The following is a 20,044-nucleotide window of genomic DNA, read 5'->3' on the forward strand; positions in this document are numbered from 1 at the left end:
AACAAAAACATAAAGTGGGACCAAGTAAACCAAGTCCTAACCGATATAAGCTGGGAAGATATACTAAGCAACACAGACCCAAACTTATGCCTAGAACAGATTAACTCGGTGGCACTCGATGTATGCACAAGGCTTATTCCTCTAAGAAAAAGGAGGAGTAGATGTAAAATAGAAAGAGACAGGCGCTCCCTTTACAGGCGACGGAAAAGAATAACAGAGCGGCTAAAAGAGGTCAATATATCTGAAATGCGCAGGGAGACACTGGTCAGAGAAATAGCAAGCATCGAACTTAAGCTAAAAGAATCCTTTAGGAGTCAGGAATCGCGGGAAGAACTAAAAGCCATAAATGAAATCGAAAGAAACCCAAAGTATTTCTTCTCCTATGCCAAATCAAAATCGAGAACAACGTCCAGTATTGGGCCCCTACTTAAACAAGATGGGTCCTACACAGATGACAGCAAGGAAATGAGTGAGCTACTCAAGTCCCAATATGACTCAGTTTTTAGCAAGCCGCTAACCAGACTGAGAGTCGAAGATCAAAATGAATTTTTTATGAGAGAGCCACAAAATTTGATTAACACAAGCCTATCCGATGTTATCCTGACGCCAAATGACTTCGAACAGGCGATAAATGACATGCCCATGCACTCTGCCCCAGGGCCAGACTCATGGAACTCTGTGTTCATCAAGAACTGCAAGAAGCCCCTATCACGAGCCTTTTCCATCCTATGGAGAGGGAGCATGGACACGGGGGTCGTCCCACAGTTACTAAAAACAACAGACATAGCCCCACTCCACAAAGGGGGCAGTAAAGCAACAGCAAAGAACTACAGACCAATAGCACTAACATCCCATATCATAAAAATCTTTGAAAGGGTCCTAAGAAGCAAGATCACCACGCATCTAGAAACCCATCAGTTACACAACCCAGGGCAACATGGGTTTAGAACAGGTCGCTCCTGTCTGTCTCAACTATTGGACCACTACGACAAGGTCCTAAATGCACTAGAAGACAAAAAGAATGCAGATGTAATATATACAGACTTTGCAAAAGCCTTCGACAAGTGTGACCATGGCGTAATAGCGCACAAAATGCGTGCTAAAGGAATAACAGGAAAAGTCGGTCGATGGATCTATAATTTCCTCACTAACAGAACACAGAGAGTAGTCGTCAACAGAGTAAAGTCCGAGGCAGCTACGGTGAAAAGCTCTGTTCCACAAGGCACAGTACTCGCTCCCATCTTGTTCCTCATCCTTATATCCGACATAGACAAGGATGTCAGCCACAGCACCGTGTCTTCCTTTGCAGATGACACCCGAATCTGCATGACAGTGTCTTCCATTGCAGACACTGCAAAGCTCCAGGCAGACATCAACCAAATCTTTCAGTGGGCTGCAGAAAACAATATGAAGTTCAACGATGAGAAATTTCAATTACTCAGATATGGTAAACATGAGGAAATTAAATCGTCATCAGAGTACAAAACAAATTCTGGCCACAAAATAGAGCGAAACACCAACGTCAAAGACCTGGGAGTGATCATGTCGGAGGATCTCACCTTCAAGGACCATAACATTGTATCAATCGCATCTGCTAGAAAAATGACAGGATGGATAATGAGAACCTTCAAAACTAGGGAGGCCAAGCCCATGATGACACTCTTCAGGTCACTTGTTCTATCTAGGCTGGAATATTGCTGCACACTAACAGCACCTTTCAAGGCAGGTGAAATTGCCGACCTAGAAAATGTACAGAGAACTTTCACGGCACGCATAACGGAGATAAAACACCTCAATTATTGGGAGCGCTTGAGGTTCCTAAACCTGTATTCCCTGGAACGCAGGAGGGAGAGATACATGATTATATACACCTGGAAAATCCTAGAGGGACTAGTACCGAACTTGCACACGAAAATCACTCATTACGAAAGCAAAAGACTTGGCAGACGATGCACCATCCCCCCAATGAAAAGCAGGGGTGTCACTAGCACGTTAAGAGACCATACAATAAGTGTCAGGGGCCCGAGACTGTTCAACTGCCTCCCAGCACACATAAGGGGGATTACCAACAGACCCCTGGCAGTCTTCAAGCTGGCACTGGACAAGCACCTAAAGTCAGTTCCGGATCAGCCGGGCTGTAGCTCGTATGTTGGTTTGCGTGCAGCCAGCAGCAACAGCCTGGTTGATCAGGCTGTGATCCACCAGGAGGCCTGGTCTCAGACCGGGCCGCGGGGGCGTTGACCCCCGGAACTCTCTCCAGGTAAACTCCAGGTTACCTGCCCCATGCAGCGCGTTTCAAACATACTGCACAAGCACAAGCAGGAGACCACCATGGAACGCATTTCTGAGAATGCCTGCCCGAAGTTTGGGGTATGGAATGAGAAGCTGCGGATAAAACTGAGGACGGGAAGAGGTGTAAAAGCTCATCGATGGAGGACGAAGAAGGACCCTCTCTAAAAACAGTTAGGTGTGAGTAAAGGTTCCAATTTGCCCGATCAAATTGCCAGCATGGGATGCGAAGAGGTGGTGAATATGAAGGGGAAGTAAGAATGATTGGGAAATGATCGCTGTCATGTAAGTCCGGGAGAACAGACCAAGTGAAGTCTAATGCAGCGGAGGAAGAGCAGACTGAGAGATCAATGCAAGAGAGAGTACGAGTCCAAGGATCAAAATGGGTGTGAGTACCTGTATTTAAAACATGGAGGGGGTGGGTGGCAAGAAAAGCCTCTAACTGAATTCCACGGGAATCACAGTGAGACCCCCCCCAGAGGAAATGATGGGCATTAAAATCACCAAGTAACAGAATCGGTGGCAGTAATGACGAAACAAGAAAGGCAATATCCGGAATAGATAATGCCTGAGAAGGAGAGAGATATAAAGAACACAGCGTATACCACCTATGCAAGTGGATACGGGCTGCTGTGTAATGCAGCAAAGTATGAACAAATAGCTGATGGTATGGAATATCAGTACGTAGAAGAAGGGCACTTTCATTAAAGGTCCCATCAGGAAAAGGATCTGAAGAATACAATAAATTATATCCTGAGATGGGAGAGATAACAGCAGAGTGTAATTTTGGTTCCTGTAAGCAAACACCAACAGGGGAAAACTGGGAGAGTAACATCTGAAGCTCACCGCGATTACCCCTGAGGCCGCGTATATTCCACTGTAAATAGGCCATGATTGGCAATGTTAAAGATACTTGAAATCCACAGGTAAGGGTTCCTATGGACTAGAGAGGTTAGAAAAGTCCACATGCGGAGGCAGTGGAAAACGTTCAAGCAGCGAAGGAATGGTGCGCTGTGAAGAAAGGAGTTGCGCAGATGGAGCAGAGGAGAAAGAGCGGAGGGTGGATCAGTGTCCATTGATGGTTTGGTCTCTGCAATATATTCAGAGATTGCTTCAAGTGTTTCAGAATTCAGAGACGTCGTATGGGAGACAATATTGGAAATGGTAGGGGGAGGATGAGTAAAGATTGGAACTGTATTGGACTGTACCAAGGTAGGGGGGGGGCGAAAGGGTGGAGGGAACTGGAGAAGCATGGAAGGGGACAGAAGAGGCAGAAACCTGGGAGGTGGCAGAAGAGGAAGAAATTTGGGAGGGAACAGGGGAGGAAGGTACAGTACGAGGAGGAGGGTGAACCTCTACACTTGTAACAGAGCCAGTGAGAGGGGGAGAACCAGGTACAGAGACAGGGAAGGTAAAATGAGGAGGTGGAAGATGGGTAGGAGGTGTTAACGGACCTTTTTTTGACTTTTGGGGTTCCAACTGTTCAAGAATGTCTGTGCCACATGTCTGGAAATTTTGTTGAACTATGGTATGGGGCAGAATGATGGTACCACTACAAGAATTGAGGGAATGATGTTTTTCAAGAGTGACAGGAACAGTATCAATATGGGAAAGACGAGAGAGCTAATGAGCCTGGGTAGCATTCTGTACGGTGATGATGTGCATACCGCTCTTAAGAGCATGAAAAGTAATATCTTTACCAACATGGCGTAGGAGTGCCTTGCCAATACTGTGGTCAGAAAGATAGGCAGTAGAGGAAGTCGGTCGTAAAGTGAAACTGAGCATGGAAAGGTAGTGAAGGATGTGTCGATCGTTTCTGAGAAGAACGAGAAGGTGGAGAAGTATCATCAGCAGGTAATTGTCGTTGGCGTTTAGGCGTGGGACCCGAGTTGGTCCGACGTGGAAGGGGTCGGCGATTCGAAAATTGCCGCACCGTAGAGGGAGAGGCCTGAAGCATAGTCAGAGGAGAGCGAAGGTAAGATAAATCGAAGGAGTCAGTCGAGGCCTCAGTACCTGAAGCGGGTGAGGAAACAGCACCGGCAAGAGGTACAGAGGCATGAGGAGTGTCTGAAGAGTGGTCCAAAGACGAGGCGGGTTCAGAACGGGGTGCAGTATCAAGAAGGGGCCCGGGGGTAGTAGGTTCATGGACTAGGGCTGCCATGGTTAGGTTACTTCTTTCTTTTTGTTTTTAAGAAAAAAAAAGAAAGAAGAAAAGAAAATAAAAATAAAAAAAGAATTAAAAAAGGGGGGACCGGGGAGGGATAGTTCCTAGAAGGAATGAAAGGGCCAGAAATCTCCCTCCGCGCCCAAGAGGACCTCAGCACCGCAAGTAGCGCAGATGCAGCATGGAACCTGTGCCATACCCTACCCATCATGCTAGTAAACTAAAAATCCGGGACAGCAACCTCACATCTGCTAAGCTACCTCGGTGGACAAAAGAGAGGGCGGTCGGAAATCCGCCACAAAGCATACCTCCTACGGCCACCACCCCCGGAATCCGAAAGGTGGCTTTCAGAGATACACCCAAAGCCACCCTCCGGGAGACACAAGAGGGATCGGGACACCCCCAGGCAATCCAGATTCCACGGCAAACTACGCCACCGCCAAGAACCTCAACGGAATGGGATGGACCCCGGTATCCTTTCCCCTACCTAGGAACTAGTGCACCTGTGGGAGAAATCCCAAAGGCCAAAAAGAGGAAGGGCAAAAGAGAGGGGTGGGGAGGAGGAGGAGGAGGAGGAAAGGAAAAAGGGGAGGATGGGATAGAGGAGGGGAGATTGGGGGGTAACATGGGTTTAGAACAGGTCGCTCCTGTCTGTCTCAACTACTGGATCACTACGACAAGGTCCTAAATGCACTAGAAGACAAAAAGAATGCAGATATAATATATACAGACTTTGCAAAAGCCTTCGACAAGTGTGACCATGGCGTAATAGCGCACAAAATGCGCGCTAAAGGAATAACAGGAAAAGTCGGTCGATGGATCTATAATTTCCTCACTAACAGAACACAGAGAGTAGTCGTCAACAGAGTAAAGTCCGAGGAAGCTACAGTGAAAAGCTCTGTTCCACAAGGCACAGTACTAGCTCCCATCTTGTTCCTCATCCTCATATCCGACATAGACAAGGATGTCAGCCACAGCACCGTGTCTTCCTTTGCAGATGACACCCAAATCTGCATGACAGTGTCTTCCATTGCAGACACTGCAAGGCTCCAGGCGGACATCAACCAAATCTTTCAGTGGGCTGCAGAAAACAATATGAAGTTCAACGATGAGAAATTTCAATTACTCAGATATGGTAAACATGAGGAAATTAAATCTTCATCAGAGTACAAAACAAATTCTGGCCACAAAATAGAGCGAAACACCAACGTCAAAGACCTGGGAGTGATTATGTCGGAGGATCTCACCTTCAAGGACCATAACATTGTATCAATCGCATCTGCTAGAAAAATGACAGGATGGATAATGAGAACCTTCAAGCCCATGATGACACTCTTCAGGTCACTTGTTCTATCTAGGCTGGAATATTGCTGCACTCTAACAGCACCTTTCAAGGCAGGTGAAATTGCCGACCTAGAAAATGTACAGAGAACTTTCACGGCGCGCATAACGGAGATAAAACACCTCAATTACTGGGAGCGCTTGAGGTTTCTAAACCTGTATTCCCTGGAATGCAGGAGGGAGAGATACATGATTATATACACCTGGAAAATCCTAGAGGGACTAGTACCGAACTTGCACACGAAAATCACTCACTACGAAAGCAAAAGACTTGGCAGACGATGCACCATCCCCCCAATGAAAAGCAGGGGTGTCACTAGCACGTTAAGAGACCATACAATAAGTGTCAGGGGCCCGAGACTGTTCAACTGCCTCCCAGCACACATAAGGGGGATTACCAACAGACCCCTGGCAGTCTTCAAGCTGGCACTGGACAAGCACCTAAAGTCAGTTCCTGATCAGCCGGGCTGTGGCTCGTACGTTGGTTTGCGTGCAGCCAGCAGCAACAGCCTGGTTGATCAGGCGCTGATCCACCAGGAGGCCTGGTCACAGACCGGGCCGCGGGGGCGTTGACCCCCGAAACTCTCTCCAGGTAAACTCCAGGTCTGAGGAAGAAGACCGACAGGTCTAATTCCTCAGACCAAGAGCCTCTTCACCACGCCAAGGAGCCCCCCTTGAAGAGGTATTGTTACAAAGATTGATTTATTTATATTCTTGGGCATTCAAGCAATCTTTAGATATGTCTTTCAGACAAATTCTGGCTCTGTGTCTTCATTATGACAGAATTCAGAGATATTGTTAAATTTTGTACATTTATGCAGTTGGGTTTAAGACAGTCTTGTTGAGGTAAAGACTTCGATGTTGATGAAGACTTAAATTGTAAAGTGTTAAAGATTAGTCTTCATTGTTAATGTGATATTTCCATGTGATTCAACTTTATATGCATATGTTTTGTAAATTCATAAAACTATTGTACATACAATATTAAGCTATAATATTATGTACAAAGAGAAGATAAAGTATTGTATTCAAATGCTTTAAAATTAAACATAATAAGATTTTAATATTATTGGATTGAGTTTCCTAGTAGAAATTACCCCTAGACTCTAAAAATATATTAAACTAGCTTTTGATCCAATACCTTGTTGCCTGAGAGGGGAATTTTTTGTAATAGGCCAAATTCTGAAGTTCTTTATAAACTTCCAAGACAAAAAAATCCTCTAAATCCCTTACTTGCAACATTGTACAAGACTAAACTCAAAGTTTTCAGATTAGGAAAGTACTCAAGGTGTTTGACCATAGAGATGCTAGTGTGTCAAACTGGACAATTTCTCCAACACCATGGATCAAAAGCCTCCCAGACAGGCCCCCATTTGTTACAAAAAAATATGATATCTAATAATGATAGAGATCTCCAGTGAATACTAGAAAGGTCTGCCCCTCTAGCACCCAGCCTGTTACTGGGTTCTGTAACAAGTAGTCAGTATACTGGTCCAATTATACATTAGGATTTAATAGTAAGATTCAATAGTGCTTTAGGATTACAACTGGTAGGCTACTAACTAAAGACATTAAAATTTAAGAACTTTATTAATAAAGAAAAAGTTGTCTAGGTGGACAATATTAAAGTAAATCAAAATAATCAATTTAATATAATATAGGATACAAGTTCCTACACTTCTCTCGTGTACAGAAGTATTGTGCTGAAGGCACACATCATATCTTTATGGCTTTTAAGTACCATCTGGTACATCATCAGCATTTAAGAACATAATACTAATATGTATATACAAGTGAGTATGTGTGTATGTAAGTGCTCTAAGTAGTTCGCTATGTCTCAAGACTCGGCTCGACTTAACCAGTGACTGACTAAAAGTCCTCACATAAACTAACTTCTTGACCAATCTGGCAATCAGAACAGCTTGATTGAACAGCAAAAAGACCGATTTGCCAAACAGCAATATAACAAGCAGCAGCAACATGGAGATAACATAATGACCCTAAGTAGGGACCATCTGCAGATCATTCACAAAAGTCACGAAACTCCCATACTACTAAATCTAAGTTCAGCAAAAGAAAATCCCAAACTGTGACAGTGCACAGATACCAGTACAAATTAGGTCAGAAGCTACAGCTCAGGACCTGAGTTTCTATGAGTGTCATTGTGACACACAACCTTAGTAAAATGTCAAAAATCACTAAGTCTAGGCTATGCTCTGTGAACAGTTACACATAACTAACAACAAGAGAGAGCAACAGAGATGATGTTGTAATAAAGTTGGTAGAATTACCGATAATATGTAAAGTAAAAGGACACAAGTGCAACTAATGTGACATTTTATTGTGGCAACGTTTCACTTTCCAGGAGCTTTATCAAGCCTTTACCTTGATAAAGCTCCTGGAGAGCTTTATCAAGGTAAAGGCTTGATAAAGCCACAATAAAATGCAACATTAGTTGCACTTGTGTCCTTTTACTTTACAGAGATGATGTTCCAACAAGGGCAAGAAAGGTAGAGCTGGAGATGAAGTGTTGTTGGAATCACCATCAAACAGAGGGAGAGAGAGCTAGCCAGAGGCAAAGCAGCCCTCTCACCCAGGTGAGGTGTAATCACTCCACCCTGATCACGTGACACTCCATGGACTGCTGCTGACCAGCAATTACAGAGAAGCCGGCAGCGAACAAGCAGAGTGGTAGTTTGCCAATGCAGACAGCTACTTAACACTCGAGCAATGAGCACTGAGTAAGGTGTAAATGTTACATCCTACCTAATAATATATGTAAGTCAAAAAATAATATAAAGCAATATATTTATTTATTTTGTAAGAGAAGTAAATGCAAGGGTCTTGACAAGAGGCGTGGAGTTAAAAGATAAAGAATCACACACAAAGTGGGAGTTGTCACAGCTGCTCTTTGCTGATGACACTGTGCTCTTGGGAGATTCTGAAGAGAAGTTGCAGAGATTGGTGGATGAATTTGGTAGGGTGTGCAAAAGAAGAAAATTAAAGGTGAATACAGGAAAGAGTAAGGTTATGAGGATAACAAAAAGATTAAGTGATGAAAGACTGAATATCAGATTGGAGGGAGAGAGTATGGAGGAGGTGAATGTATTCAGATATTTGGGAGTGGACGTGTCAGCGGATGGGTCTATGAAAGATGAGGTGAATCATAAAATTGATGAGGGAAAAAGAGTGAGTGGTGCACTTAGGAGTCTGTGGAGACAAAGAACTTTGTCCTTGGAGGCAAAGAGGGGAATGTATGAGAGTATAGTTTTACCAACGCTCTTATATGGGTGTGAAGCATGGGTGATGAATGTTGCAGCGAGGAGAAGGCTGGAGGCAGTGGAGATGTCATGTCTGAGGGCAATGTGTGGTGTGAATATAATGCAGAGAATTCATAGTTTGGAAGTTAGGAGGAGGTGCGGGATTACCAAAACTGTTGTCCAGAGGGCTGAGGAGGGGTTGTTGAGGTGGTTCGGACATGTGGAGAGAATGGAGCGAAACAGAATAACTTCAAGAGTGTATCAGTCTGTAGTGGAAGGAAGGCGGGGTAGGGGTCGGCCTAGGAAAGGTTGGAGGGAGGGGGTAAAGGAGGTTTTGTGTGCGAGGGGCTTGGACTTCCAGCAGGCATGCGTGAGCGTGTTTGATAGGAGTGAATGGAGACAAATGGTTTTTAATACTTGACGTGCTGTTGGAGTGTGAGCAAAGTAACATTTATGAAGGGGTTCAGGGAAACCGGCAGGCCGGACTTGAGTCCTGGAGATGGGAAGTACAGTGCCTGCACTCTGAAGGAGGGGTGTTAATGTTGCAGTTTAAAAACTGTAGTGTAAAGCACCCTTCTGGCAAGACAGTGATGGAGTGAATGATGGTGAAAGTTTTTCTTTTTCGGGCCACCCTGCCTTGGTGGGAATCGGCCAGTGTGATAATAAAAAAAATTTATGATTTAGCTAATATCGCAAATATCAGCAAAATAAAATTATATGAACAGGTAATATACATTATATACATAGTGACCCATTCAGGGGTTGCAATAGTCAATGAGAGAGTTCAGATTAAAGGAGGGTCCATCAGCATGAAGGGAAGGTAAAGAGAGTAGCAGAGTGGAGACAAAGCTGGAGGTAAATTCTGTGTACTCATTGATAGAGTGGGCAGTTTAACAGAATGTGGCTAAAAGATACTGGAACATGACAATTCTCACAGAGAGGGACAGGGTGCCTCTCCATGAGATACCCATGAGTAAGACGAGTGTGGCCAATGCAAAGATGGGAGAGAGTAGTCTCCCAACCTTGACAATGATGACAAGAAGAAGGCCAATAACCCAAACTCGGTTTAATAGAATGAAGTTTGTTACTGAACAGAGCAAACCACTGTTGTTGCCAACGGGTGTGAAGGTGGGTGGGAATTACAGCAAAATAGTCCATGAATGGAACACCTATATATGAAACTGGAAGGTCATCTACTGCCGACCACGCAGCATTGTCTGCCTGCTCATTGCCCTGTACGTCAACATGACCAGGGACCCAACAAAAAACAATATCTTTATGCTTGGTACAGATACGGCATAACCAAAGTTAGATACGAAGAACTAGAGGGTGAGGTGTATGAAATGTTTGCATAGCCTGTAAAGCACTAAGGGTGTCGGGAACAACCACAAGTGATGACACAGCATAGATGCAATACACATAAGTGCTGCAAGAATGGCATACAATTCAGCAGTAAAAATGCTAGCCAAGGATAGTAAATGCCCTCACACAACACTGTCAAGAAACAATGCCGGCGAATCCAACGCCGTCAGAAGACTTAGAGACATCCGTGTACACTGCGATGGCATGAGAATGAGAACAGAAGTAGTCAGAAAAAGAGAGCAGGAAGCTACTGTAGGCAGCTGGGCTTCCAAGCAAGGGAGTGAGAAAGAACAGACTCAAACAGCTGGAACTTCCCAGGAGGGCAAGGAAAAGTGAGATGCTACATGAACATAGGTGGTAAATGAGGAAGAGACAAGAGCGAATGTAGGCGAACAGAAAAGGGATGGAGTGAACAGGGGCGACAAACAAATGTCTACTAACATCGGTGACTATTCTATATATGGAAGGATTGCGGAGATTATAAGTGTGAACATAGTAGCGAATTTAATGGGCATCATGATGATCGGACAACGATGGAACATTTGCTTCTGCATAAAGGTTCTCAACAGAGGAAGAGCAAAATGCACCAAGGCATAAATGTAATCCCTGGTGATGGATGGGATTAAGGCTGAAGAGAGTAGCAGGACAGGCCACTGAATACATCTGGTTACCATAATTGAGTTTCAATAAAATGCGGGCTGAATGTAGGTGAAGTTTGACAATCAGCTCCCCATGAAAGATGAGCAAGGGTTTTAAGAAGGTTTAGCTGGCTGTGACAAGTTGACTTCAGAGTGGTTATGTGAGGCTTCCAGGATAACCTATGGTCAAAGAGAAGGCCTAAAAACCTGACCGTATCAAGGCTTAAATGAAAACACGGATGACTGTGCTGGAGAGAAACTGTAATGAGATGACAGTCAGCGCCTGCACAAGCAATAGTAAAGTCATCAACATAGAATGATGACCAAATATTGGATGGAAGAGAGGCCAAATCACTTATAGCAAGGAGAAAAAGTGCTGTGCTCAAAACACATCCCTGGGGGACACCTTCAGCTTGGACAGTCTGGGGAGAGCATATTATTAACCCAAACATGGAAATGTCTGTTAGTTAAGAAATTTTTAAGGAAGGATGGTAGACTGCCTCGGAGGCCTAAGGAGTGGGCTTGGGCCCAAATATTATACCTTCAAGTTGTGTCATATGCCTTCTCAAGGTCAAAAAATATGGCAATAACTGAGTGGTTATTCGCAAAGCCATTATGAACATAGGTATCCAAGTGTAGTAAGGGGTCTATGGTAGAACGGCCTTTACGAAAGCCATATTGACTAGTGGAGAGACTGTTGTGTATCTCTAAATTTTGATTTACCAGATGTTCCATCACCTTGCAGACTGCACTGGTAAGAGTAATGGGATGATAGTGGGAGGCATCATGTCCAATAGTACCCAGTTTGCAGAAAGGGAGAACAATGGCAGATTTCCACAGCTGGGGGAAGAACTCCTTGTGACAAAATAAGATTGAAAAGGTGTAACAGGACTGTAAGGGCTGATTGATGTAAATGTTGTAACATCCAAATATGAATGTCGTCGGGCCCAGCTGCCAATGATCGGCAAGCTGAGAGTGTTGCCTTCAGTTCCTGAAGTGAAAAGGCACATTATAAGATTCTTCTTTGAGAGAAGAAAAGTCTAAGAATGCTAACTCTCTGGCAGACTTTGAGGAAAGAAACGAGGGGCATAGATGGAGCCCCTGAGAAATGCAAACCAGATGATTACCAGTTTCAATGGCAACATAAAGAGGGTTTACTATATCAACACCGGCAACCTGCAGAACAGGAGCCGGGTCAGAAGAGTATTTACCACTCAGTTTCTGTACTTTTTTCCAGACTGCACCCAGAGAGGAAGCAGAGGTTATGGTGGAAACATAATCTCGCCAGCAAGTGTGTTTAGCATCACGGATGACACGGCGAGTGACCACATGCTTCTGCTTAAAATCGAGAAGTCTCTCAGTGGTTCTATTGTACCTGTACCTGCCCAACACAGCGTGTTTCAAACATACTGCTCGAGAACAAGCAAAAGACCACAAAGGCACACACTTCTAGGAATGCTTGCCTGAGGTTTGGGGTATAGAATGAGAAGCTGCGGTTAAAACTGAGGTCGAGAAGAGGTGTAAAATCTCATCAAATGAGGACGAAGAAGGAACCTCACTAAAAGCAGTTAGATGCGAGTAAAGGTCCCAATCTGCTTGATCAAACTACCAGCATGGACTATGAAAAGGTTGTGAAGATGAAGGAGAAGTAAGAATGATTACCTGCATGACAATGATCGCTGTCATGCAAGTCCGGAAGAACAGACCAGGTGAAGTCTAGTGTAGTGGAGGAGGAGCAGACCAAGAGATCAATGCAAGAGAGTATGAGTACAAGGATCAAAATGGGTGGGAGTACCTGTATTTAAAACATGGAGGGGGTGAGAAGCAAGAAAAGTCTTCAACTGAATGCCACGGGAATCACAGTGAGACCCTTCCCAGAGGAAATGATGGGCATTAAAATTGCCAAGTAACAGAAGTGGTGGTGGTAAGGACAAAACAAGAAAGGCAACATCCAGGATAGATAATGCCGGAAAAGGAGAGAGATACAAAGAACAGACTGTATATCACTTACGCAAGTGGAAATTTTTGGTAGAACTATTGTGAAATTACCACAAAGTAAAAGACAAATCTTGAAGAACAGTAGTGTAACAGTGCGAGTGTGACATTCCTCAAGGGACACTTCTGCTTCAATCAAGATACCAATACCAGGTTTCATCCATGCCAAAAGCCAGGGATAAAGTTGTAGGTCTGATACAATACCCATATGTCTAGCAAGTTATGAACTTGTTAGGTCAGCTGCACAGCAAATAGCTAGTTCATGCCTTATCTGGAATTGCCATATTAACCCATTGAACCCAAAAAACTAAGAAATCATCACTTCAGTATTAACATGAAATGTTGATATAATGCTCCTTTGGGACAATTATGTTTTTACAATTATTTAATTCCCACAGCCAAAGGGCAGTAACACTGATGGCTCCATAGAATGTTCTAGAGGCTGTCATAAGTAGCTTAGTACAGTTCATTTAGTTCATTGAATATTTCACTAGTGTTGTTCACTGAATATTTCACTAGTGTTGTTCACTGAATATTTCACTTGTTCACTGAATATTTCACTAGTGTTGTTCACTGAATATTTCACTAGTGTTGTTCACTGAATATTTCACTAGTGTTGTTCACTGAATATTTCACTAGTGCTGTTCACTGAATATTTCACTGCAGAATTCTTGATTACTGCAGTAAGCAGATTACAGACATGGCCTTACAGTATTTTCCATATATATTGTTTATACTTGACGTGCTGTTGGAGTGTGAGCAAAGTAACATTTATGAAGGGGTTCAGGGAAACCAGCAGGCCGGACTTGAGTCCTGGAGATGGGAAGTACAGTGCCTGCACTCTGAAGGAGGGGTGTTAATGTTGCAGTTTAAAAACTGTAGTGTAAAGCACCCTTCTGGCAAGACAGTGATAGAGTGAATGATGGTGAAAGTTTTTCTTTTTCACGCCACCCTGCCTTGGTGGGAATCGGCCAGTGTGATAAAAAAAAAAACTGTATATTAGCTCTCATGAGTACACAAGAGTGCTCTTTTTATAAAATATGTAAGATATTCTGAACATTAACACAACTTATCTCCTCTATGAACTTATAAGATTTATATGACTGACATTTCATTAACATATTTCACTCTCAACACTGTCATGGTACATCTCTTTTATATATTCTAATGAGTTTATAACTAAAATATTTTTGAAACACTAATATGTTTTATCTCCTGAATATACTCTATGTGTCACAAGACTGTTTTTTTGATTAAAACATTTCAGACACTCAGAACATTGATATGGTTTATCTCCTGTATGTACTCATATATGTGTCAAAGATTGCTTTTTGTACTAAAACATTTCACACGCTCAGTGCACTGATGTGGTTTATCTCGTGTATGAATTCTCATATGTGTCACAAGACTGCTTTTTCTACTAAAACGTTTCAGACACTCAGAACATTCATATGGTTTATCTCATGTATGTACTCTCATATGTGTCACAAGACTGCTTTTTATACTAAAACGTTTCAGACACTCAGAACATCAATATGGTTTATCTCATGTATGTACTCTCATATGTGCCACAAGACTGCCTTTTTGGCTAAAACATTTCAGACACTCTGAACACTGATATGGTTTATCTCCTGTATGTACTCTTGTATGTGTCACAAGACTGCCTTTTTGGCTAAAACATTTCAGACACTCTGAACATTGATATGGTTTATCTCCTGTATGTACTCTCATATGTCTCATAAGATATATTTTTACACTAAAACATTTCAGACACTCTGAACATTGATATGGTTTATCTCCTGTATGTACTCTCATATGCCTCAAAAGATGACTTTTTTGATTAAAACATTTCAGACACTCTGAACATTGATATGGTTTATCTCCTGTATGTACTCTCGTATGTTTCACAAGACTGTTTTTTCGGCTAAAACATTTCAGACACTCTGAACATTGATATGGTTTATCTCCTGTATGTACTCTCATATGTGTCACAAGACTGCTTTTTATACTAAAACATGTCAGACACCATGAACATTGATATGGTTTATCTCCTGTATGTACTCTCATATGTGTCACAAGACTGCTTTTTTCACTAAAACATTTCAGACACTCTGAACATTGATATGGTTTATCTCCTGTATGTACTCTCATATGTGTCACAAGATTGCTTTTTTTACTAAAACATTTCAGGCACTCTGAACATTGATATGGTTTATCTCCTGTATGTTCTCTTATATGTGTCACAAGATTGCTTTTTTCACTAAAACATTTCAGACACCATGAACATTGATATGGTTTATCTCCTGTATGTACTCTCATATGTGTCACAAGACTGCTTTTTACACTAAAACATTTCAGACACTCTGAACATTGATATGGTTTATCTCCTGTATGTACTCTCATATGTTTCACAAGACTGCCTTTTTCACTAAAACATTTCAGACACTCTGAACATTGATATGGTTTATCTCCTGTATGTACTCTCATATGTTTCACAATACTGCTTTTTATACTGAAACATTTCAGACACTCTGAACATTGATATGGTTTATCTCCTGTATGTACTCTCATATGTGTCACAAGACTGTATTTTACACTAAAACATTTCATACACTCTGAACATTGATATGGTTTATCTCCTGTATGTACTCTCATATGTGTCACAAGACTGCCTTTTTCACTAAAACATTTCAGACACTCTGAACATTGATATGGTTTATCTCCTGTATGTACTCTCATATGTTTCACAAGACTGCTTTTTACACTAAAACATTTCAGACACTCTGAACATTGATATGGTTTATCTCCTGTATGTACTCTCATATGTGTCACAAGACTGCCTTTTTCACTAAAACATTTAAGACACTCTGAACATTCATATGGTTTATCTCCTGTATGTACTTTCATATGTGTCACAAGACTGCTTTTTATACTAAAACATTTCAGACACTCTGAACATTGATATGGTTTATCTCCTGTATGTACTTTCATATGTCTCATAAGATATATTTTTACACTAAAACATTTCAGACACTCTGAACATTGATATGGTTTATCTCCTGTATGTACTTTCATATGTGTCACAAGACCGCTTTTTGCAGTAAAACATTTCAGACACTCTGAACATTGATATGGTTTATCTCCTGTATGTACTCTCATATGTTTCACAAGACTGCTTTTTATACAGAAACATTTCAGACACTCTGAACATTGATATGGTTTATCTCCTGTATGTATTCTCATATGTGTCATAAGATTTATTTTTCTACTTAAACATTTCAGACACTCTGAACATTGATATGGTTTATGTTCTTTACGTTTTTCCATATTTTTTTAAATAAAGGTATTTCATTTAAAAATTTTTAGTCACACAGCAGTGGTATAGTTAATCTTCCTTATGTACTCACATGTCTATTTCAAGATTTTTTTTTAACTATTTTGGACACTGAACACCTGGTCTTCCTTATGAATATATTCCCATGTTAAGATTTATTTAGGCAAAACTTTTCCTACTAATGAACACTAGTAAAATTTACGTTGTGTTAAAGCACTATCATAATTTTTGTTTTGTGTTAAAAGATATATGTACAAAAAATTTGCAGATACACTCAATACTATTATTATTATTATTATCATTTGCTCTTGTGTTTAAACAGATTTTTCTGAAAATTTTTAATTACAAAATTACTAACTTGTATTCTTTTATTAACCCATTGAGGGTTCAGACCCCAAATCAGAAAATTCCCCACAGGATCTAAAAAATATTATTTTTTCTTATGAAATTGTAAAGAATCTCTTTCTGAAGGTAATAAAATAAAAAGTACAAAATTTGATAAAGAACTGACAAAGTTATGCTCCTGCGAATTTTACTGTGTCAGAGATATTTATGCATTGGCAATTTTGCCCACTTTGAGTCTTGTTTTGGGCCAATTAAATTAGTCCACTAGACCAAATTCTTAGCTATTTTCTAGTATGTGTTCCATTTTACCTACTGAGCACATAAAATTGCCCAGATCAACTATTTCAACTTCCCAATAAAGTGATTGGAAATTGGTAATTTGGCAAATTTCACACAAAGTTCAAAATATTCCAATTTCAAAATAGGGTCCAGAATAATCAATGCAGGCATTCCTGGCACTAAACTAAAATTTCCTCTATTTATTAGTTACATTTCCAGGCTTTACAGATTAATTTCATTTTGATTTTTTAATCACAAAAAAAAAAATAGAAGATTTTTATGCAATATTGTATTAATTGTATAAATAATATCAGCTCGTTCAGCAACACACATCAGACCCACAAGCTGATGTGTATTGGACATGTGATGTGATTTGTTTACCCACTAACATAGGCAAAAATAGAACATTTCTACTATTCTGAACTCAATTTCAAGCTATTTTTCAGTACTAAAATCAATCAAAATAATTTCTGTAATACGTCTTCTATCAAATGACACCAAGAAACAGTGAATGCTACTAAAAAAACATATGAAAATACACTGAAAATTTACTGTTTTAATCCAAAAACATAGTCGCAGTTTTTTTTCTCATTATGCACAGTGTGCAGCAGGATTTGTTTTATATGGTGCACACTTACCACAGAGATGCATTCTCTCTTATATAGGCCCAAATTTACTGCTAACAGCTTATCTGAGTAAGCTGAGCTCATGATATAGCAATACAGTATAGACCCTGGCTTAAAAGTCATAGAACTAGAAAACAGACCCTCAAAGAATTAACTGACATGCAAAAGCATAATTATTTAATTAGTAATAGCTAGTTAAAAATTTACAAGAAGAACAGCTGTTGCCTTTCTTGAAGTACTGAAGATAGTGTCAGGCAAGATACAACCCGGTAGTCTTCCACAAAATACTTCAGCAATATCAGTTGTTGTTCAAGACACACTGGTGCTTCTTGAAGTACTGAAAATATAGTGTCTGGCAAGGCACAATCTGGTAGCTTTCCACAAAATACTTCTGCAATAGAAACATGAGTCAGTATAGTACAATATTCTACAATTACTAACACAACATACTCAACTAAAAAAAATTTTTTTTTTCTCTATTGTAATATGGTTTCACTAAATAAAATTGTCACTTAACCCTTAAACTGACCATTATTATTATTATAATAAAAAAGAAGTGCTAAACCACAAGGGCTATACAGCACTGCAGGGCAGGAAGAAAGTGAAGGAATCAGGTGGCAAAAGGGAGCGGGAAGAGTAGTAGGTTACGGAGAGCAGCGGAGCAGTGGATAGTGAAAGGATAGAGGGCAGCAAGAGATTGAGGTAGAAAGGGCTGAAGAGAGTGCGAAAGGTATTATCATCAGAGTTTGTGGAGTAAATCAGTCGTTGTTAAGAAGTCAGTGAGAGAGTCAGGATTAAAGGAGGGTCCATCAGCAAGAAGGGAAGGCAAAGAAAGAGTAGTAGAGCGGAGACAACGTTGGAGGTAAATTCTGCATGCTCGTTGATAGAGAGGGCAGTCTAACAGAATATGGCTGATCGATACTGGAACTTGACACTTCTCACAGAGAGGAACAGGGTGCCTCTCCATGAGATACCCATGAGTAAGACGAGTGTGGCCAATGCAAAGGCAGGAGAGAGAAGTCTCCCAACCATAGCACTGATCACATGAAGACGGCCAATAACCTATACTTGGTTTAATAGAATGAAGTTTGTTACTCAGTAGAGTTGACCAACGTTGTTGCCAATGGGTGTGAAGGTGGGTAGCTATTAGAGCAAAATAGTCCGGAAACAGAACACCTCTATATGAAATTGGTAGGTCATGTACTGCTGACCGTGAAGTAGTGTCTGCCTGTTCATTGCCATGTACGTCAACATGACCAGGGACCCAACAAAAAACAATATCTTTATGCTTGGTAGAGATACAGCGTAGCCAAAGTTGAATATGGAGAACTAGGGGGTGAGGTGTATCAAATTTCCATACAGCCTGTAGAGCACTAAGGGGGTATGAGACAACCACAAATGATGACACAGGTATAGATGCAATATGAATAAGTGCTACAAGAATGGCATACAATTCAGCAGTAAAAATGCTAGCCAAAGATATTAAATGCCCTCACATGATGCTGTCCAGAAAACTTAGATCCATCTGTGTACACTGTGATGGCATGAGAATGAGAGTGGAAGCAGTCAAGAAAAAGAGAGTGGAAAGCCACCAAAGGCAGTTGGGCTTTCGAGCAAAGGAGTGAGAAAGAACAGACTCGAACAGCTGGAACTTCTCAGGGGGGTAGGGAAAAGTGAGATGCTACATGAACATATAAAGGTGGTAACTGAAGGGAAGATGAGGGAATGTAGGCAAAGAGAGAAGGGATGGAGCAAACAGGGGCGGCGAGCAAATAAAGAATGTCTACTAATATCAGTGACCATTCTATAAATGGAAGGATTGCAGAGATTATGAGAGCGTACATAGTAGCAAAGGCAATGGGCATCATGGTGATCAGATGAGGATGGAACATTCCTTTGATATACCTTTGAAAAATTTCGAGAGTATATCTACTGAGCCCGGCCATGGGCCAGGCTTGTCTGGTGCAGCTGGAGGCCCACTGCCCCACATATCCATCACAGCCTGGTTGATCTGACACCTGGTGAAGATACTTGTCTAGTTTCCTCTTGAAGGCTTCAACACTTGTTCCAGCAGTGTTTCTGATATCTTCTGGTAAGATGCTGAAAAGTCTGGGAACCCAGGTGTTGATACAGTGTTCCCTTATTGTCCCCACTGCACCCATGCTCCTCATTGGGTTTATTTTACACTTCCTCCCATATCTCTCACTCCAGTATGTTGTTATGGCAGTGTGCAGATTGGGGACCAAGCCTTCGAGTACCTTCCAGGTATATATTATCATGTACCTCTCTCTCCTCCACTCCAATGAGTACATGTTCAAGACTTGCAGGCATTTCCAGTAGTTTAGGTGCTTTAGTGGCTCAATGTGAGCCATAAACAGTCTCTGTATTTGTTCCAACTCCAATATTTCCCC

At 41.5% G+C, this 20,044-nt stretch overlaps 1 protein-coding gene across 1 annotated transcript; it reads right to left on the reverse strand.

The window, feature by feature from the left end:
- Positions 1–13,535: 13,535 nt before the first annotated feature.
- Positions 13,536–18,647, reverse strand: LOC138851338 (zinc finger protein 268-like). Its single transcript, XM_070080376.1, has one exon. The coding sequence runs from the start codon at positions 16,374–16,376 to the stop codon at positions 14,595–14,597; it is 1,782 nt and encodes a 593-aa protein (XP_069936477.1). The 5' UTR covers positions 16,377–18,647; the 3' UTR covers positions 13,536–14,594.
- Positions 18,648–20,044: the final 1,397 nt, after the last annotated feature.

The sequence above is a fragment of the Cherax quadricarinatus genome, unplaced genomic scaffold (assembly GCF_038502225.1).
Source record: "Cherax quadricarinatus isolate ZL_2023a unplaced genomic scaffold, ASM3850222v1 Contig366, whole genome shotgun sequence".
Classification (NCBI taxonomy): Eukaryota; Metazoa; Arthropoda; class Malacostraca; order Decapoda; family Parastacidae; genus Cherax; species Cherax quadricarinatus.

Bases quoted from the DNA above. Each gene is read 5' to 3' on its own strand.
- LOC138851338 (XM_070080376.1), bottom strand. From the start codon at position 16,376: ATGGAAAAACGTAAAGAACATAAACCATATCAATGTTCAGAGTGTCTG.